The sequence below is a fragment of the Drosophila suzukii genome, chromosome Y, assembly GCF_043229965.1.
Source record: "Drosophila suzukii chromosome Y, CBGP_Dsuzu_IsoJpt1.0, whole genome shotgun sequence".
Lineage (NCBI taxonomy): Eukaryota > Metazoa > Arthropoda > Insecta > Diptera > Drosophilidae > Drosophila > Drosophila suzukii.
In genome coordinates, this window is record NC_092085.1 from 10,941,353 (window position 1) to 10,964,226 (window position 22,874).

General features: G+C 38.4%; 1 protein-coding gene across 1 annotated transcript in view; it reads right to left on the minus strand.

Annotated features, from left to right (window-relative positions):
* Positions 1 to 418: 418 nt before the first annotated feature.
* Positions 419 to 22,874, minus strand: part of kl-3 (dynein heavy chain 8, axonemal kl-3) — an 895,452-nt gene continuing 872,996 nt past the window's right edge. Inside the window, exon 16 of the mRNA XM_070997912.1 lies at positions 419 to 1,111. Within this exon, the coding sequence (XP_070854013.1) occupies positions 440 to 1,111 (672 nt within the window). The 3' untranslated portion in view covers positions 419 to 439. The remainder of the gene's footprint in view (positions 1,112 to 22,874) is intronic.

Genomic DNA, 22,874 nt, shown 5'->3' on the forward strand with positions numbered 1-22,874 from the left:
ACTCCGACTTGATGAATATATATTAGCGATAATTTAGATTCACATTATACAGTAATAAAACTGTACTTGGAATCGGATTGAAAAATGGAACTTCGCGGAGCCCCTCCCTGTCCTATAGAAGCAAGAATGAAGAAAGAGCTTTCATAATTTTAATAACAATTTATTTAACATCACATAAGAGTGCAGCATCTCGTAATGTCCAGTGGTCCGGGGGCTTATTAGATTGCAGCCACAGAGCACATATATAATTTAAATCCGTTCTATTAATTTTCTTATATACAGGACAAGTGTATAGTTTGGGATTTAGATAATTTAGATTCATATTATACAGTAATAAAACTGTACTTGGAATCGGATTGAAAAATGGAACTTCGCGGAGCCCCTCCCTGTCCTATAGAAGCAAGAATGAAGAAAGAGCTTTCATAATTTTAATAACAATTTATTTAACATCACATAAGAGTGCAACACCTCGTAATGTCCAGTGGTCCGGGGGCTTATTAGATTGCAGCCACAGAGCACATATATAATTTAAATCCGTTCTATTAATTTTCTTATATACAGGACAAGTGTATAGTTTGGGATTTTTTGCAGAAGTTGAGAATATTGCATAAATATGTATGACTGGCATTAAAGTAAAAAGAACCTTATTTGTAGCCTCGACTAAACGCGATGTTCGCTTATCCCAACCAGCGCCATCTACAAATAAACCATAAACAAATACCCCTTCTTTTGGGGGCTTTTTACATTCTTCTGGTCCAACTTTAAGAACGTCGTTATGCATTGTTACTTGATCAAGAGCCCAGCCTTGATGAGCGCGAGCTACCTCTTGCCGCATTGCAGTCAAAAATCCTTGTGGATTGAAAAATCCAGACATCCAAAAAACAACAGGTCGCGATCCAAAGCACCAGTTATAAAATTGTGTATGCCGCTCAAGAAGTTCTGTAAACCAAAAACCCAAGCTGGAAGATACCCAGCTGCCGCGCTTAAACACAGTGGGAACCCGTGCATTAAATATATTATCCAAAGCGTCTCTTAGATTTTCACTCATTATTATAGTTCCTTCAACAGCCAACAATAAGTCTTTAAAAATGGTCCGAACTAGAATTATAATCTAAAATGAAAAGAGAAGTTAAGTTAACAACATAAACATTAGTTTACGTCGGCTAGCCGAAGTTTTTATACCAGCTACTCGTAGAGTAAGAGGGTATACTAGATTCGTTGGAAAGTATGTAACAGGCAGAAGGAAGCGATTCCACCCCATACAGTATATATATTCTTGATCACGATCACTAGCCGAGTCGATCTAGCCATGTCCGTCTGTCCGTCTGTCCGGATGAACGCTGAGATCTCGGAATAGATAGCTAGGCTATTGAGATTTGGCGTACAGATTCCTGAGCTTCTTACGCAGCGCAAGTTTGTTTCAGTAGACTGCCACGCCCACTCTAACGCCCACAAACCGCCCTAAAATTTAACTCCTACAGTTTTGATGCTAGATAAAAAATTTTAACTGAAATGTATTAGTCTTGTCAATACCTATCGATTACCCAAAAAAAAATTTTGCTACGCCCACTCTAACGCCCACAAACCTCCAAAGAAAAAAGCTATGACGTCAGAGCCAGACAATGCGAAATGTTTTTACGCGTGTATATGTGTGTATGTAAATAGTTGCCGGCCGAACTTAGCGGCAAAGAAAAAAGCCCTGCCGGCGCTCAGAGAGAGCAAAGTGCGCGGCTAACTTATTCTATTGAATAATGAACCCTTTATCCATTTGTCCCATTGACGAGCAAAAACCTTTAAAGATCTGTACATCTTTATTTATCTCTTTCAAAGAATATGAATTAGCTTAATAAATACCTACAGATTGTCCCAAAAAACTTTTCCGTTTTCAGTCCAATGCTCTCAAACCAAAGTAGTTAGGACAAGCCTTGACACTAGAGCCAGAAAACGACATACATACATACATACATATGTATTTATGCATGTGTGTGGACGTAAAAAATTGCAATCTAATATCCGCGGCAAATGGAATTCTTTCAAACAAAGCTATTCAACCAAATATTTTGAAATACAGAATGTGCCTTAAAATTGTGTATGTTTAGCAAGCATACATAAATATAAATGTTTTTTGTCTATTTTATGTGTTGCTTTCTCATTCTTGGCGCTGGCTGAAACAAAAGCAGAGCCGAGAAATGAGAGCAAGGGAGAGAGAACAAAGTGCGCGGCTAACTTATTTTAAAGTTTGTTATCTGAGTAACGGGTATCTGATAGTCGAGGTACTCGACTATAGCGTTCTTCCTTGTTTTATTCTTGCGAAGCCTATTTGATACTGATTTGAATTTCACAAAAAGACGCCGACGTAGCAGCGTTGCCAGAATCGAAAAAGTAGATATATATATGTATGTCGGTATTCTGTTACATAGGATAGAGATGGCATTATGCGCCTAATGATGAGAGGTTATTAAAGACTGCAACCGTTCAGGAACATCCCGGCCCGCCCTGAGACACAGTTTCTGAACTGGGCAAAACGGCAATCTTCGTGATTGGCCTGGTCATCTCTCCTGTTGAGGTCTTCAGTTTGACTGCTCGAACGAGGTTGTCCTTTTCTGGATAGGTTTCCACAACCCGTGCGATGAGCCAAGATGCTGGTGGTGTATTATACTCCTTAACGAGAACTACATCAGTGGTCCATTTCGGACGTTGTTGCAGAGTAGTCAGATACTCCTGATGCCATTCCTTCCAGAATCCTTGAAGCATAGCCTGGATGCTTTGCCAATATCCTAATCGGCCCACAGGGATGTGGCTTAAGTCAGGATCTGGCACGGTGGTTAACGGTCGCCCAATTAAGAAGTCGGCGGGTGATAAGTAGTTGTCTTCGGTTTCAGATGTGTAGCATAAGGGGCGTGAATTTATCACTGCGCTGATTTGAGCAAGCAAGGTGCGCATTTGTTCGAAGGTGAGCGTTGAGTTGCCGGTGACTCGGCGCAGATGCAGTTTGACACAGCGAACTGCCGACTCCCATAGCTAGGCTATTGAGATTTGGCGTACAGATTCCTGAGCTTCTTACGCAGCGCAAGTTTGTTTCAGTAGACTGCCACGCCCACTCTAACGCCCACAAACCGCCCTAAAATTTAACTCCTACAGTTTTGATGCTAGATAAAAAATTTTAACTGAAATGTATTAGTCTTGTCAATACCTATCGATTACCCAAAAAAAAATTTTGCTACGCCCACTCTAACGCCCACAAACCTCCAAAGAAAAAAGCTATGACGTCAGAGCCAGACAATGCGAAATGTTTTTACGCGTGTATATGTGTGTATGTAAATAGTTGCCGGCCGAACTTAGCGGCAAAGAAAAAAGCCCTGCCGGCGCTCAGAGAGAGCAAAGTGCGCGGCTAACTTATTCTATTGAATAATGAACCCTTTATCCATTTGTCCCATTGACGAGCAAAAACCTTTAAAGATCTGTACATCTTTATTTATCTCTTTCAAAGAATATGAATTAGCTTAATAAATACCTACAGATTGTCCCAAAAAACTTTTCCGTTTTCAGTCCAATGCTCTCAAACCAAAGTAGTTAGGACAAGCCTTGACACTAGAGCCAGAAAACGACATACATACATACATACATATGTATTTATGCATGTGTGTGGACGTAAAAAATTGCAATCTAATATCCGCGGCAAATGGAATTCTTTCAAACAAAGCTATTCAACCAAATATTTTGAAATACAGAATGTGCCTTAAAATTGTGTATGTTTAGCAAGCATACATAAATATAAATGTTTTTTGTCTATTTTATGTGTTGCTTTCTCATTCTTGGCGCTGGCTGAAACAAAAGCAGAGCCGAGAAATGAGAGCAAGGGAGAGAGAACAAAGTGCGCGGCTAACTTATTTTAAAGTTTGTTATCTGAGTAACGGGTATCTGATAGTCGAGTTACTCGACTATAGCGTTCTTCCTTGTTTTATTCTTGCGAAGCCTATTTGATACTGATTTGAATTTCACAAAAAGACGCCGACGTAGCAGCGTTGCCAGAATCGAAAAAGTAGATATATATATGTATGTCGGTATTCTGTTACATAGGATAGAGATGGCATTATGCGCCTAATGATGAGAGGTTATTAAAGACTGCAACCGTTCAGGAACATCCCGGCCCGCCCTGAGACACAGTTTCTGAACTGGGCAAAACGGCAATCTTCGTGATTGGCCTGGTCATCTCTCCTGTTGAGGTCTTCAGTTTGACTGCTCGAACGAGGTTGTCCTTTTCTGGATAGGTTTCCACAACCCGTGCGATGAGCCAAGATGCTGGTGGTGTATTATACTCCTTAACGAGAACTACATCAGTGGTCCATTTCGGACGTTGTTGCAGAGTAGTCAGATACTCCTGATGCCATTCCTTCCAGAATCCTTGAAGCATAGCCTGGATGCTTTGCCAATATCCTAATCGGCCCACAGGGATGTGGCTTAAGTCAGGATCTGGCACGGTGGTTAACGGTCGCCCAATTAAGAAGTCGGCGGGTGATAAGTAGTTGTCTTCGGTTTCAGATGTGTAGCATAAGGGGCGTGAATTTATCACTGCGCTGATTTGAGCAAGCAAGGTGCGCATTTGTTCGAAGGTGAGCGTTGAGTTGCCGGTGACTCGGCGCAGATGCAGTTTGACACAGCGAACTGCCGACTCCCATTTCCCCCCCCCCAATGAGGAGCTCTACGGGGAATGAGTACCCAGTGAATTCCGTCATCCGCCAAAGTGGATGTGACGATGTCCTTGTGTCGTTGTGATGAAAGCAATTCTTTCATTTCGTTGAGGGATCGCTTAGCTCTAATAAAGTTGGTTCCGTTGTCATTTGTAACTCTGCTGTACACCACAGCAGCATACGCCTTGGTTGAGGCATCCGAAAATCCGTGAAGTTCGATATTGTCTGCGTCGTTGGCAACGAAGCGTGGTAATTGGAATTTTTGTAGAGTGCCTAGACCTTCTCTACACTTCAGCCAGTTGTCCGCTAGTTAAGTTGGGAGCGGGTCATCCCAATCCAAGTTTAAGAGCCAGAGTTTTTGGAAAATAATCTTAAATTGGATTACAATGGGTGCCAAGAGTCCGAGAGGATCAAATATCCTGGAAACGTCGGACAAGACTTGTCTCTTTGTGCAGTCAGGATTTGCCGCTAGACCAATGTTGTACGTTAAAATGTATTTTCCAGGATCCCAGTATAGTCCGAGAACTTTAACTGGCGACGATTGTGCGTTGGTATCATCCTTTTGTATGAATGAGGTATTAGATACCCATTTCCCGAGTTCCAGATTTGCGCACGACTTCAGCGGAATCAACTCGTCTCGCCTTCGACGTAGTTCATCCTCATTCGTTTGCTCAAAGCAGAAGTAGCTGGCACGAAAGTTATAGAGGGAAGGTTGTATTGCTGGAGCGATTCTGTTGCTTCGCTAGCAAACCGAGTAGCTGGGAGACCAAAGTCGGGTGGAAATGGACACACACATTTAAACCACAAATCAAGACAACAACAAAATTATTATAACAACCAGATGAACAATAATAATTTAAGGTATAGCCAAGACAATAATCAAAACAAAAAAACTTTTAGTAATTATAACCAAAATAAAAATATTTCTTGGAACCCTGCCAGGGTAAAAAAAAGCCTGCAGGCTTTATCAACAAAATCAGTGGAACACAAAACAAGCCAGAGCCAAAGCAGATAAACAAGTCTATTCAGATTCAGAATAGGGCCAATAGCGGTTATAGTCAAGGCGGAAACAAATATCAAGGTAACAATTATAATCAGAGCAAGTGAAATCAAACTAAAAGAAATGAAACTTAGTAAGCGCAACCTCAAAATAAAAGGGTACCAGTTGGTTGGATGAGATTAAACAATATTGAGGACCAGTTTTTAAACAAAAGCCAGGGGTAGGCTTACCCTCCATAATAACAAATGATAGTAAAATAAATAAAAAGTTAAAAATATTATGTGACACACAGGAATTTATAAAATTAGAATTGAGCTTCCGAAACATAACAAGGACTATCAGATACCCGTTACTCAGCTAAATGGACAAAAGGGAAATGGAGATATACAAGCATCAAAGCGAGACTGCAATGCGGCACTTACCCCTGATCACAATATATGGTTATGTGGGCGGTAGACAGATTTAAGCGTTATGGGCGTTAGAGTGAGAGTGGCAAACTTTTTTTTGGGTCAATCGATAGGTATTGACGAGACTAACACATTTCAGTTAAAATTGTTTTTCTAGCATACAAATTGTGGGTACCACAGGTTTGGGGGGTTTGTGGGCCTTAGAGCGGGCGTGGCATATTTGCGTTACTAACTTGCCTTGCGCTGAAAGCTACGGAATCTAAATCTGAAATCCCAATTCTATGTCATTGATAGTTTCAGAGACATCCGCGTTCATACTTACGATTTTTTTAAGTTTGTGGGCGGTTTGTGGGCTTTAAATTGGGCGTGGCAAACTTTTTTTTGGGTCAATCGATAGGTATTGATGAGAACAAAACATTTCACTTAAAATTTATATTCAGCGTTCATCTATATACTATATATACTTTATGGGGTCGGAAACGCTTCCTTCTGCCTGTTACATACTTTCCGACGAATCTAGTAAACCCTTTTACTGAATCAGCTTTCTTGGCTGACCGTGCTCAAGATGACGATGAGAACAATACATTTCAGTTAAAATTTTTATTCAGCGTTCATCCGCACAGACAGACAGACGGACAGACGAACATGACTAGATCGACTCGGCTAGTGATCCTGATCAGAATATATGTACTTTATGGGGTCGGAAACGCTTCCTTCTGCCTGTTACATACTTTCCGACGAATCTAGTAAACCCTTTAACTAAAACAGCTTTCTTGGCAGTTTGAGGGCTGCCCGTGCTTAAGCTTCAATACGCCAGCGGCCTGCTAACGCTAGAAGGCCAAAGCCAACCATCTCAGGAGCCAGTATTAGTCTGGGAGGTCTTATCCGTCCCCACCAAATACCGGCAGTCAAGGCAGTCCCATCTATTAACTCCCCGGAGAAATAAAGTTTCGAAGCAGAACAAGCGAGTCGATTGACTACCCCCCTAGTAATCGCGACTGACCCCTGAAGAACAGACTCTTTTAACTCTACGTAGCCTTCTAACAAAAAACAAGAAAGAACGCTATAGTCGAGTATCACCTCCACTATCAGATACCCGTTACTCAGCTAAAGGGACCAAAGGGAAATGGAAATATGCAAGCAGCAAATCGAGATTTAAATACGCCACCTACCGGTGGTAGAAAGATTTAAGCGTTATGGGCGTCAGAGTGGGCGTGGCAAATTTTTTTTGGATCAATCGATAGGTATTGACGAGACCAGTTAAAATTTTTTATCTAGCATAAAACTGTGGCCGTCACATGTTTGGGCGGTTTGTAGGCGTTAGAGTGGGCGTGGCACATTGCTGAAACAAACTTGCTCTGCGTAAGAAGCTCAGGAACCTGCACGCCAAATCTCAATAGCCTAGGTCCCATAGTTTCCGAGATCTCAGCGTTCATCCGGACAGACGGACATGGCTAGATCGACTCGGCAAGTGATCCTGATCAAGAATATATATACTTTATGGGGTCGGAAACGCTTTCTTCTGCCTGTTACATACTTTCCGACGAATCTAGTATACCCATTTACTCTACGAGTAACGGGTATAAATATTTTAAGAGTAGTGGTTGCGGAATTCAATAATTTGTGGAACCCGACCATCACTAAACAAAATCATCGTTAGCCCATATAATCTTTATTAGTGTAGATGCCAAAATAGAATTTACAGCTAACAGCAACACCGTCTCATCACTATCGCGTTGGAAGGCCTTTCAGTGCTGGAAGTTTAACCATGTGAGTCATACGTATACGCCCTTGCACACCTATTTTGTGATCTATTTGTAAGTCGATCCAATCTCTCGGTGTTTTCCCACAGAGCGTGGTGTAAGCCCCGATCGGGAGGCTTATTAGTTTTCTGTTTTGCGTATATATACTGAGAACTTGGTGACCGCTTGCGAGCTTATAAAGATTATTGCCTCGAAATTATTTTAAAACAAATTATTTAAACAAGAAAAAAAAAACCCAAGTAAATGTATTATAAATCTCGTGCGAATTAAAAACGATATTCGCTCGGTTCCACAATATTAATAACTCCGAACCCCCCAAGAAAAAATAACGACCAAAAAACAAATCGTAATGCTGTTTAGCCACTATATCACTCGAATCTTCGAACCTTGTTTTGTAAGCGCCCAATAATGATGTTATATAAATCCCAATAATGTTGCCGATATCCAATTCAATAAATTTAATCCGGCGAACAAATACGTTGTACATACGTAAGAAAACTTGTACAATTTTCTGTTGTCGGTAGACACTAATTAATCAGACTCAACTAACGATAATGGAATCTTAGCTACTGAAAAAAAAATGTTAAATCATAAATACCTTGAAAAAAATCATGAACTGCTAAAGGTGTGTTGTTTCCTGAATTGACAACTTAAATTATGAATCGGAATTATCTCTTGGGTGTCTTCGTCGAATAGCCGAGAAGATTATGGTTGGGTGGGTAGAGAAAGCCAGTGTCGAATATCACCTAAGACCTTGTGAAACGTTAGCCTGTCAGTAATATTTTTAAATTTGGTTCTATTTTCTTTTCTCTTCTTTTCTTTTCAATGTTACGTTATATAAAGTAGTTTCTGACCCACCCCATCGCCGAAGGAGCTAAGGGACTAGAGGATTCCACCCGACGTTTTCATAACTGGGTAGAAGGAAGAGATCGCTACTAACAACTTATCTGGTGTATCGCGTGCTGGCAACGCTTTTATTTTTCGCGAAATAGCAGCTCCTCATCCTGAGTCAACCCTTACATAACTTTTGGCGCCCAAAACGTGGGAATAAAAACTTGTAGTGGTACGAACATAGATTTAATCCATTCAGTAGTGTTTAGATCATCCCGATGCGAGTATTATTTGTGCTGAAATAGTTGAACTTCATTGGTCTACCTATCGCATTATAAGGTACGGCAAGAGGTCGACCCCCTACAAGGCCTACGATGCTGCTATTCAGATACGGATAACAGACCGAGAAACGAACGGGGATTGAGATACACCAATAGGAAAAAATAGCGAAAACATCAGCTAAAGTTTGTTACTCACAATTATTGCTCACATTTTGCTGATTTAGGAGTTGGTTGTAGGATACCTAATGCGAGCAAAAAGTCAAGCTTGCATATTTATAGAACATTGAGAAGGGGACTAAGATCACATACCAATACTTAATTTTCGCGAAGCTGGCGTATTTTTCTGACAAGGTACTACTGCGGCAAACACAATTTTGTCTAATTGACAGAAAATCATCGACGATGTATCTTACCTGGAATAGAGAGTTAAAAATCTGACAGTTTGAGACCATCATATTGTTTCAATAAGCGACATTTTTCATAAATTTAAACTGCAGGCTAAGTCAGTATACCCGATTTTTTTATATTATATGTCAATTTCAGGAACAGTCAAAACATAGATCAAGAAAAAAAAAATCAAAATGCCAGTTACAAATACTCCTCCAAGCGCCTCTTCTGGTAATATGAAGAATAATTGCGCACTATTTGCAACTGTCATGGATAATACCAATCCTTGTTATTATCTAGCGTGCAGGCATGTCTTTCACAAAAATTGTGTAGAAGCATGGTTAACAGAGAATTCTTGTTTTTATACCTGTAGTGCCCCAATAACCAGAAAAGAAATTAAAGTAGTTGTAGGAAATTGCTCGCCCTCCCGTTCGCCCAGTTTCGCGGGGAGTAACCACCAGAAATTTAGCCAGAACTTTAGCCCAGTTAGAAGAAGCTAATACGGCCACCATACCCGACCCAGTCCCGTTAAACGCCAGTGGTGCTCACTATTCTGCTTTACATGCTACCCAGAGTACAATCCAGGTTGAAGGTATTGCTAGTAGACCAATTCGCGGTAGGCCCCGCGCCGGTAGACCAGCTCGCACCACAAATACCCGTCGAAATCAGACGGTGGACTATAATACTATCCAAGAAATGATAGAACAAACGGTAAATACCGATATATCATCTTTGTCTATACATAACCGTCCTCAATCTAATAATAGACAGGTATCCGATATGAACCGGGAATCATCATCTCTCAGTTCAGCATCTATACATTCTAGGCAGACAGTCGACATCATGCAAAAGTGGGGTGTACATCTTGGTGGGTCTACTGAAGGGTTAGGAGTGGACGAGTTTATTTATAGAATAAAAGTCCTAACCGATGAATCATTAGGTAGTAACTTTACAATCATGTGTACGAACATGCATGTCTTGTTCACTGGAAAAGCTAGCTGGTCAAACATTTGCGCCTCACTCCGTCAACAATATAAGGACTACTGATCGGACTTTATGAGCAAGGAATTGATTAGAGCGCGCAAGCAAAAGCACGGAGAACCGTTTTCCTCTTTCTATAAGGCCGTGGCCTCGTTAATTGACAAAGCCTCTATTAAAATTGAAGAAGAAGAGCTTTGTGAAATATTAAAGACCAATTTGCTACCCGATACGAGAGAAAAGTTGCTATGCCAGCCAGTGCATTCTGTAGGACATTTACGTCGTTTAGTTCACATGAGCGAAAGTTTATTGCAGGAGATAAGTTGTTGCTCAGATCAGGTAAGTCCAAACTAGGATCGAATCGCCGTCAAGTATATGCGCTAGAAGATGATAGTTCCGAAACCGAAGAAACTGCACAAGCAGAGGCGGAACTTTCTACCTTACAAAGCTTTCATGATAAGCTAAAGTGTTGGAACTGCGAAGAAGTAGGACACATCTGGCGGAACTGTGTAGCGGAGCGTCGTATTTTTTGTTATACCTGTGGAAAGCTAAACGCCTACAAGTCACAATGTCCAAATTGCCTCCAAAAGCAGTCGGAAAACCGACGAGTGGGTGCATTCTCCAAAAACCGAGTGCCCCCGCAAATGTAAGTTAAAATACAGTAATAGATAAGCAAGCAAAAGGAAATCTATTGACGAGACTAAAACAATTCAGTTACAATTTTTTGGCTACCATGGAAATTGTGGGCGCCACAGGTCTGGGCGGCTTGTGGGCGTTAGAGTGGGCTTGGCAATCTTGCGCTGCGTACAAGGCTACTGAATCTACATCTGAAATCCCACTTGTCTATCCTTGATAGTTTCCAAGATATAAGCGTTCATACCTACGATATTTTCAAGTTTGTGGGCGTTGAAGTGGGTATTGATTAGAAAAATACATAAGTAACAGAAACCGTAATTGATAATCACGTCGCAAAATGTAGAAATAAGAATTACGAAATGTCTAACTTGAAGACAGAAGTATTTAATAATTATTGCACAATAATCCCAGAAGGTTCTTGTTTTACCAGATTACTTAATGAAGAAAAACGTTATGAAAACTAGAGAAAATACAAAACTGTACATTTTTGTAAATTGACAAAATACAGGTAATGACACTCATTTAAATGGGTAATATTTAATAACTTTTAATGGATAGCCTCAACATTGCGGCTTATGTATAAAACACAACTTCGTTCATATGGCTGTCTCGGCTGGCTTTACAGTAGCCCATTCGGTCGACCCAATCTTCGACCAAGCGCTAATGAGCCCAATCCGCGAACCGAAAACGCATTGGATAGTCATGCAGCTTAAGCTGCTGAACCAAGTGAATGTTATATGGCCTTAGACGGAGGTCTTTGAATAAAATCCGTTGCAGGGAAGTGCGCGAAATGTCCAACTCCTGAGCACGGTGCCGAGTTGACGTGGACGGATTGTCATTGATATTGATTGATTTCGGCCACCGCACCCATACTTTCGACCGACCGAACTGGACGAGCGCGTAAACGTGTTGTTTTATCCATCAACGATCCAGTCTCACGCACACGCTTTACAAAACTATCCACAAACTGCCTGGAAGGCGCTTTATTTTTTCCAAGTTTTGACCGCAATTTTCTTGCAGTTTCGGTTGAAGACTCTCCACTTTAGAAGAAAGTTGTCAATATATCCCAATTTTTTCGCAAACTTTCTACTAAATATCTGACACATTGACAAAATTATCGATAGTTCAAAAGCAATCGCTAGATGAGCCACCCTGTATATCCTACACTAATGTAGACATTTAGATATTTCAATACATACCCCGCTCGAAAATATACTGATTTTTTTGTATCCGCATATATAATATGTAATATGGTTCTGGACTCTCTTTCGATAATATTAACGTACTAATTCCTCTTATTCAAATTACCAATTATCATTCTACCTTCCTGAAATAACCTGCCAAGTTCAGTGAATACTGAGCCGACTCTACAGGCTCAAGTTAGCTCTGCAGAAACACCATCTGCCGTACCAAAACTTCTATCAGTGGTTCTGTCAAAAAACCAAATATTTGTTTCTCGGCTTTCCCCTGACCAAACGGCCTCCGAGGTGTTGGACTATATACAACATAAAACAAAATCCCAAAATATTACCGTGGAAAAATTTAGTTTTAGCTATGCTGTATCCAAGTCAAATTTAAAATTCTGTCTTACCTTAAATGTAGTCTCTGGTTGTTAGATATTGCGCAGCCCCTTCTCAAATTGTTTACCATACCTTTAGAATCTTCACAATTTCCCCGTTTGTGGAAGGAACCGTTTGTAATTCCTCTCCCAAGAAGGGTAGTCCGCGATCCCAAAGCTGTTTAAAAACATTATTACTCCTCATTTGCAGCCCTTCTGTAGGTCAGTTATATCTCCGTATCAACACGGGCTTATGAAACGTAGATTGACAACCACTAACCTTATGGAACTTACATCTGTTGTGATAAAAGGATTTAAGAAACATCTTTGCACAGACGTCATTTACACAGACTTTAGTAAAGCAGTTGACTCTGTAAATCACGTTCTTCTTGTTTATTAAGGTTCCCTCTTATCTCTGATCTCGTAAGTTGGATCTTAATTGATCTGAATTGCGAAACACAAAGAGAACTTTTTAAAAATTTCAACTTTTCCTCCGGTGTCCCCCAAGGGAGCCACTTGAGGTCGCTACTTTTTACTTTATTTATAAATGATCTCCCCTCAGTTATAACTCACTCTCGTGTACTAATGTACGCAGATAATGTTAAATTATGCCTACAAGGATACTTCTTGCCAGTCCAACTTACAGTCCGATTTTAAAAATTTTCAAATTTCTCTGACAATTTACTGGATCTATTTTGCTCTCAGTGAGGGTAATGACTTCTTGTCAAGTCAATCCCCAATATGCGACATTCACGCACCGCTCGAGGCAGAAATGGTCAAAAGTCGGAATTACAAAACAGACTATTTGCTCACTATGCATAGTGGTTCGGCTTGTATGGAGCTGCGGCCATAATTACTTTTAGTTGTTATATTGTTACAAACTTTTCCCCAAAATTAAAAAAAAATATTATAAATATATGTATGTTATAAGAAATGGCCATATCGTACGTCTATATGATATAGCTGCTATAGGAACGATCGCCGCCGTGACGACACCTTTTTTTTCCACCACCAACTTTGAAGTCTCATTACTTTTTGAACAGCCGTCGTATCGAGGCAATTTTTTTTTTTATTTACTCTGAACCTTATGTAATACAATAAATAAAAAAAGTTTTCAATTATTTTTTCCGTTTTCAAATAAGAATTTTTTTAAAAAGGGTCCAAAAAACGGGTTTTGAATAAGAAGACCCCCTTAAATAGAAAATTAGTATGCAAATTTTTTCTTATTTTTAGAGGTATGTTATCTAAACTCCCAGACTATAAGGTTGGTGTAGTTTTACATTTGCTGCCATAGGAAAAATCAACTATTTTGTTTATATTTCATAAATTTAAATATCTTCCCCCGTCTAATTCTCAAGCTATACACCTACTAAAATAATATCATTTCAAAAAATCATAAATTAAACAATCATATTGTAAGCCAATTTATTATGTTGATATTTTCAAAGCTATTAACGAATTAATATAATTATATCAAAGATTTATAATGTTTCTTCAAGTAAGTTGAACACAGATTCAAGTAACGTTGATTTATCCTTCTTTCCATGTTTTGTTTGCCCAGTTATAAATGGGTCCGACCGTAAAATGAGTGTGTTCAATATGTCTGTGTTTGTTGCAATCCGTGACATTTTTCGGCTGTGATACAATCTACATTTTTTTAATTCCTTATTATTAGACTCGGCAGCTTTTTCCGAAAGCTCTCCGATTGACACGAGTGCATGCTCAATTACAGAAGTTCCATGAACTAACACCTTATGGACTGTAGCTGGCAAATAGTACCATGGATACTCGTTTATCAATTCCTTAGCAGTATCGATGGCATATTCATTTAATTTGTCCAAAATTTATTTTGTACCTTGAGGCGATAGCTTGAAGTAGAGTGGCACAACGATGGATAGGGTTTTCATTAAGCCCTGTAATTTCAGAAGCCAATTTTGGATTTGAAAAAAATTTTCTAGCCACATTTCCATTGTTTGACGATCCTCTGCCTCCGTCTCTGGGCTTGTCTACTATTATTCCCATTTTTTCCCGAAACGCCGCTTGAATTTTAATTTTTGCTCTGGGCCTCTAGCTTGCCACATTTTGATAACGGACTTATAGGAAAGATGCAGAAAGTATTCAAAGAAACGTATTTTTGCATGAAGTGGGAATAAACCGAATTCGAAATATTCTCTGTTCACGTCTTTCTTTAAACATTTATCCAAGTTATTCATTACTTTTGTAATTGCTCCAAATATATAACATTTTGTAGAGGACGACTCACTTAAAGCGTTGCACACTTTTCCGTCTACCATAGTAAGTTGTAAACTATGCTCAACAATTATCTTTTTATTATAAATCAAAAATTCTGTCGGCTTGAGTTGATGTATTTTCTCCTTAAAGTATTTGTCCTCTTCGATTGACAGTTCAGTTGTCTCCTTTTTGAACTGAAAACGAACTGGCCTGCAGTAACGTGTCGATGAAGGCCGCGGATTCTTCCAAATTATTGTATGACTACTTTTTGAAATTAGTTGGAGAGGTACGTATGATGTGACAAATAGGCTCTTGTCCTCTGAATCGTAACTTGAAAAACTTTGATTGAACTCACTATGGCCCGTACTTCCGTCAAAAACCCACTTTCCAATTAACGTTAGGTTTTCAATAGATTCATCCGTGATTGATTTAACTACATCATCTTGAAGCTCCAATATGTTCGATGCTGTATTATCCAGTAAACTTTGCAAATCAATTTCAGCATGAGATTCATCTACTGATATGTTTTTAGGGTCTCTTTTTTTTGCATTTACTATGGTTTGGTAGCTTGGAAATAAGTCGAAGGATATTTTGCTATTAACGAAATTCCTTATAAGCAAATATTGACTTTTGGACATGGCGGTCTCCATTATTAGGGAAATTACTTCAGTGGGATCAGCTTGCATTGTCGGCTGTTGCTGATTTTCATTGCGCAAAGCAGAAACAGTGGACTCATCGATATCAATCAGCTGAGCTATACGACGACGCTTTGTTCTAGATGAAGACTCCGTAAAATCAACCTTTGGACGACCACGACGAGCACTTTCCGCTATATGCTGAGATGAATTTTTGGTGGACTTTTGGAGGATAATTGACTCCATTACATTTAGCCAATCATATATATATATGATGGACGTTGATGCACTACGAGCAGTACAAACAAGTGGCCCAACGACACCAAGCACGTGCTTGTTACGCGCGGGGCCCTTTTATCAATTTGGGCAAAAAATACGAGTTCGCGAGGAAGATACAAAAAACAAATAGAGACGGGACACAAATGAAAATAAAAGAAGCATCTAAGAATGAAGCAAATGAGTTAAAATATTAGTTTTTAATACCGGGATAGAAGTTGAAGTGCAAATTAAATGATAAAGGTTGTTATAATTATTACATAGAACGCGAAAGGGCTCGTGCAGACAAAAATTAGATGTACATCGTGGCAAATTTAGGGGATAATAATTTCGTGTTAGTCTAACAGGAACATTGAAAGTTAGGCGGTTTACAAGTTCTACAGAATCAATATCACCTCTTATAAGATTTTGCATAAAAATAGTACCAAGCATTGTTCTACGATTTGCAAGGGTAGGTAAATTAAGCAATAGTAATCTACTCTGGTAGGAAGGTAGCCTTATGTTTTGATCCCAGTTCAAACTACGAAGGGCAAAAAGAAGAAATTTTTTTTGTACGGACTCAATACGGTCAATATGCACTTGATATTGTGGACTCCAAACCGAAGAACAATATTCCAAAATAGGACGGACAAGGGAGGTATATAATAATTTGGTTGTATAAGGGTCATCAAATTCTTTTGACCAACGCTTTATAAACCCAAGAACACTCATGGCCTTGCTGACAGTGGACATTATGTGGCAGTCAAATTTAAGTTTTGGGTCCAGAAGAACGCCTAAGTCATTTACTGAATATATACGGTCGAGTGGCGTATTTTGAAGAGAGTAACTAACAAAAGTAGGAGTACCCCTATGAAAAGTCATAACGTTGCATTTAAGGCAGTTCAAATTTAAAAGGTTATACTCACACCATCCCTGAAAACAATCAATATCTGACTGTAAGTTGAAACCCAACGCTATATCATTATGTGATAAACAAAGCTTAACATCATCAGCATACATTAGTACACGAGAGTGTGTTATGATAGAGGGAAGATCGTTAATAAACAAAGTAAACAGCAAGGGTCCCAAATGACTACCCTGAGGCACTCCAGATGTCACATAGATCAGTTTTGAGGCAGCGTTCTTGAATATAACCCTCTGAGTCCTACCATTCAAATAACTTGAAATCCATGTTAATAGATTACATGGAAACCCAAGCAGATTTAATTTGAATAAGAGAAGAGAGTGGTTGACAGAGTCAAAGGCCTTACTAAAATCTGTGTATATAACGTCAGTCTGCGTTTTATTCTTAAATCCATTTATTACAATAGATGACAATTCCAGAAGGTTGGTGGTGGTCGATCTTCGCTTAACAAAACCATGCTGACACGGTGATATTAGCGAGGAACATAAATGTTGCAAATGAGAAGTAATAATACGTTCAAATGCTTTAGGAATTGCCGACAATTTAGAAATACCTCTGTAATTCTGGGCATCCGCCTTCGCACCCTTTTTGTGAAGTGGAATGATAAAAGAGTCCTTCCAGATAGTAGGAAAAACTGACGATGAAATAGACAGATTAAAAAGTTTAAGAATCGGTTTACATATGGTTGACGCACAAAACTTAAGCACACACCCGGGGAGTCCATCAGGACCGGGAGAATAAGTTGGCGTTGTTTTTTCTAAGTCTCTTACGAGAGAAATTTCCGTAATTTCAGGGGTAAAGATACAATTTGCCTTATTTAAGGGATTAGGGTAGTTAGAATTTGACCAAGCAGCCGAACTATAAGTAGTTTGGAAAAACTCGGCAAATAAATCAGCAATTTCAGAATCCGTCGATGCCTCCATTGAGTTAAAACGTACCGATGAAGGCAATGCTGACGACTTACGCTTGGCATTGACAAAGTTATAAAACTGCTTCGGATCAATCATATTGATATTGTAAAAGTAACGATTTTTTCCGATCAAACCGAGTCCAAAAAGTAGCAATTCTTTTGCATATGTAGCCAATCGATTTAAAAAGTTCGGTTCCGTTATTCTCAATATTATTTTGAACATTCTCTATAATTTCCCGTAATTTCGCAGCGTTGCTACCACCTTTGGTGCACCATAAATTTAAAATATATTGTCGTGAAAATAAACAATGATACGAATCTCCTTTGGGAATGCAAACAAAAATTATAAAAGAAAAACGGAAAAATAATTAGAATAATTTTAAGTAAAAGAAATAAACTGACAAATAGATGCTGTAAACAATCACAAAAGACGAACACAAAGACACAACAAAAACAGAGACACAAAAGACGACACAGGGGCTCCGCTGCAGCGCGCTGGCAAAATTTGACCTTGAAAAAATAAGAAGTCGTGTTAAGTCGAAACATTCCGCACCAGTCCGATTTAAAGTACGCTTTTGCTTTGAAATATTTCACCACAGCTCCGATGCGCTGTTGAAATGAACACGTGTTCATTCTTTTGATTCTATTTTTAGAGACAAACTGTGTAAATTTAATTTAAATATTTTCAAATCGGTTTTTTTTAATTTTTGGTTTTTAGTTAGAATTTTTTAAAGTTTGTAACAAAAGCTAGTTTCCAAGAAGTATCCTCTGTTTGCAAGTCTATATCCCCATCTGTAGTTATCCGATTGATTTCATATTTTCTTGCACAAAATCCCCTGAAAAGTCTACATTTAAAAAAAAACACAAAATTTTTAATTTCTTGGAAATAAAAACCAATTTTAATTTTAAAAAAAATTTTAACAATTGTCCCCACAAAAGAAATTTTTTTTTAAATTTAATAATATGCCCTTATTTTTCACCTTCAATCGGTTTTTTTTATAGGTGGGAGCCATTTTGTGTTTTCAAGATATCGAATTTAATGTAATAACCCCTCTGATATTTTCAGCAGCCATCTCTCTCGCTCTCATTAAAACCTTATGGCGTTTGTATTTCTGAGTTTAAATAAATAAATTGAGATATACTACCGCAAAGGAAAGCTAAATGTGCCAACAGACGCACTATCCCGAATGAAGTCTATGGAGCAGAAAAAGGGGAAGACTGCTGGATAAAACTATAGCTCCTAGCAATAGAGAAGCTTGGCCAGATTACGCGTTATAAAAGTAAGGTTATATCGAAATCTACCACCATGGGCAACGAATAAAGGTACTCATAAGGAAGCAAGCATTATTTCCACCTACTACTGACAGAGCATGCATCGAGACATGCAACAATTCGTACAACGCTGTGAGTTATGCCAACAGTACAAGACATCACAACAGCAGTCCAACATCATGTTAGAAAATCGTAAAACGTATTTCGAAGTACCTTTCTAGCGACATGTAGCACTAGCATGTATCATTAGAAATTTAGCTATTGCGAAGTTTAGCTATTTATAGCTGTTTTCCCGCCAAACTAGCGAGATTTTCAAAAGTGGTGGAATTAAATATTCTTATGTTAAGCTGTTTAACATCATCTAAAGTTTTCAGGACAGTTATCTAAAGATTAGATACGAAAAAAAACTAATTTCCTGGTTAATGTTATTAATAATTTTGAAACGTGACTTTTTACAACAAAGTGTACTAGAGTACATACGTATACATAAAAACATACTCTGCAGTTCCACAATTGATTATAAGCGCCCAATCATCAGAGGCAGAGCTGAGCGCAACGGCGGCAAAGCGACGCGATCTCAGTCGGGGTCCGCGCAGTGAACGCACAAAAAATACTTTTGGTCTCCCCCTCTCTCGCCATGTCTCACCCTTGCCTTTTAAAACATCCAATTAAAATAATACGTTTGGGTTTTAAAATATTAGCATTTAAAAAAAATTTATATGTTTATTAATATAATTTATTAATATGTGAAGTTCTAAAAATAAATTTTTAAATAACGATTTGCAAAGTCGAATATGTCTATGCTTTTATGTGCAAGGTACATAGACCAAACGGGACTTGCCAAAAAAACAGAGCTACAACGGATTAGCGGAAACGTTGTTGTTGTTTTTCTGGAATGCACGCGCCTTTTTTCGTGTTTTTCACTTGCGTTTACTTATGTGAAGGAGTTAGAACTAACGTAGTTAACTAAAAGAAACCAGTGGTTTAAAATTGATACCTATACGATTCGCAGTGAGAGTAAAAACAAGTTAAACCAAAGGAAAATACAAGACTCCCAAAAAAACACGTGGCGCAAAAAAATAGCTGTGAAAAATATTAATTTTTGACGTGGCAAAAAACAAAGGATGCATATAAATAAACAAATAAATGAATCTGTGAAAGAATTTAAAAATCTTATTGAGTGCATAGTTCCTAGAAATAAAAAATAAGAGATGTTTGTTTTTAAAACTTATGCTTGTGGTTAAAATTCGTTAAAAATGAATATTAACAGTATTCAAACACAGTTTTTACTTTTGTGTACGTAAACAAACAAGGCTATTTAAATAAAAGTCTCAATTTGTAGTCCCTGGAATTGTTAGTTTTCCCGCAAATGCAAAATAAAAAAATTTTAATAAATAATACAAAGATATATAAGTAACGTGTGGTATATTTTTCTTTATAATTTTTTAGAAAAAACGAATAAAAAATAAAAAAAGAATTTTTGTTCAAGCTGAGTTTTTGAGTACTAAAATTCTCTCTGTAGACTAACACCGAAAAAGCCAATAGCCAAAGGGAAAAGCGAAAAGAAAAACTTTCAAAAAAATCTATATGTTTGGGGGCCAAATAATATTTTCTAAAACCCCCCAAGCAACATCAGCCTTTTTTTACTAGGAGCCGTTAGAAATGTGAGTGACCTTTTTTTCCTTCACTAACTTCAATTTTTTTGAGCCATATGTACATTTTTTTCAGACTGTTTTAATATATTCGCCACCATGTTCAGCCACTGTAAAGCCAAAGGTAATATAGGAAGCCCTTTAGCCCTTTGTTTACCTATGTAAAAGAATGTATGTAACATTGGCGTATAAAAGGCCAATTAATTCATATGGCAAGCAAAGGGATTGCTTTTGAATTTCTTTAAAAAATTATACTTTTCTTAAAATCTACATTAACTAATATTTGAAAAGATTTTTTTGTAGTTTTTAAATTGTTAGAACTTAACGACGACTATATCATATAGCTGCCATAGGAACGATCGTATAGCTTCGGTGTTTTTTAACATATAACCTCCTACGCTTGGAAATAACATTTTTTAATTCATTCAGAATTTTGAATTTAATTTTATCAAAATCGGACGACTATATCATATAGCTGTGATAGGAACGATCGAAAAATTGGTGGGAAAATAATATGAAACAAATTATAGCTTCGATGTTTTCTGACATATATACATTGGGAATATCATTTTTTGTATTTTAAAATTTAATAAATATAACTGCAAGGGTATACAAGCTTCGGCTTGCCGAAGTTAACTTCCTTTCTTGTTGGTTTAGTTTTATATTGATATAATGAATTTATTAATAATTTAATTTTTCCAGCAGTGGATTTGACTAAATTTGAAGCTGCTCCCGACGATAAATAAGGCAATTTTGGCCTGCCTGTCGATCTCCGCCTATTTATGCAAACCTAAGAGTGGGATGTAAGCCAAGTTGAGTACTATCTCTTGAAATGATTCAAATTTCCTTTGAAAGATATCCATTTGCGGGACAATCTACAACAAAAAGCTTCGCTTTGTTTTTTAAAACATCCTCATAAGCATGTTAACGAAGTATCGAAGAACTAAACAATTCTGTATTGGCCAACCTGAGCTTGTGACCTAAAAAGGTAAATTGCGCAAAAATGCACTTAAGGATTGCATTCATATGAACAAGAACTGAACTACCGACAACACAGTGGAAATATTAAGGTGCAACTAGGTAAATCTCACCTTATATCTCTTTTTAAATTTGACTTTTTATTGTTAATTTGAACACGTAAAGCGGCTATTAAAAGCACTCAATTACAGGGACAACACAAACAAATCCAAAGGGCAAACCGCTGTCTTTCGATACCACCGCAACTTGTTTGATGAAAACTTAGGTAGGTGCCATATTTTTTATAATTTTAAACCGACTCTTTTTTCGCGAAGTAGCTTTCGTGCGCCCGTTTTAACAGCCGATATTTTAACAGATCGTAATCTCTGATGCAAAGATGTACTGCTGTACTCAAATTCTTTAAATCCAGTGACACTCAGCTCAACGAGTCTCCTTTCTGCGCTCATGGACCAAAATTCCTTTGCGGCCCAAAGCTGACTGGCCGACCCCAAGTATTGCTGAAAGGCAATAAAATAAAATAAAATCTCCATACGAAGACATAGTTTCCAGTTCAAAATGTCAATTTCTTTGCTATTCTTCAAAGAATTTTCGGATACGTCTATAAGTTTAGTAATCGCATGCGTCGCCCTACGCTCACGGTGTCTGATCTTCAAGGCGGTACTCTGCTGTTGCTTCGTCTTGTCCAGTGCTCACATTTATGGGACAAAATCAAATCATTGCAGTCAAAGGGATTGGTGGATTCTGTGCAGACATCGTTGGAAAGACTGGATTTTGCAGAGATCTCGAGCGACCATCGGATTGAAGGCGAAACTAAGCCGAGGCTTGGCTGCTCATCGCAAGTCGCAATTGCTGGCTTCAACCGCTGCAAATTCAAGATCTATTGACATCACTAATAATGCGGATCTTTCATTTCGATCTATGAAGCCTCGGTTGCCAAATTTAGAAATTGCTCGTTTTCATAATCCCGATTTTCTTGTGATTTTCACTACCGTCATCGGAAGTGATAATGAGCTAAGCGACATTGAAAAATTACAATATTTGCGTTCGAGTTTGGGCGGCGTGGCTCTGGAAACCATACGCTCGCTTGAACCCTCGAATGCTAATTATAAAAAGGCTAGAATTTGCTGGTTAATCGATTTGATAATAAAGTTTTACACTTTGATGCACACGTTCAGGCAATATTCGGTTTAAAGTGTCGAGAAGGGATCTTCGAAGGGTCTTCGGGAGCTGAGTGATTGCATGAATTCGCATCTGCGAGCAATTCGAACCCTAACCAATACGCAACAATTTTTGGATGGACTTTTAATTCACATCGTCACTCGGAAACTAGATCAGAGGACACGGGAAAAATGGGAAGAGGAATTGTCAATCACTGAGCTGTCTACCTGGGAGTCGTTTTTGGAAAAGAGGTGCAGGATGATGGAAATCTTGGATCAAGCCCTGGTAACTCAAACACCAGGCCAGCAGGTGGGAAGTAGGTGGG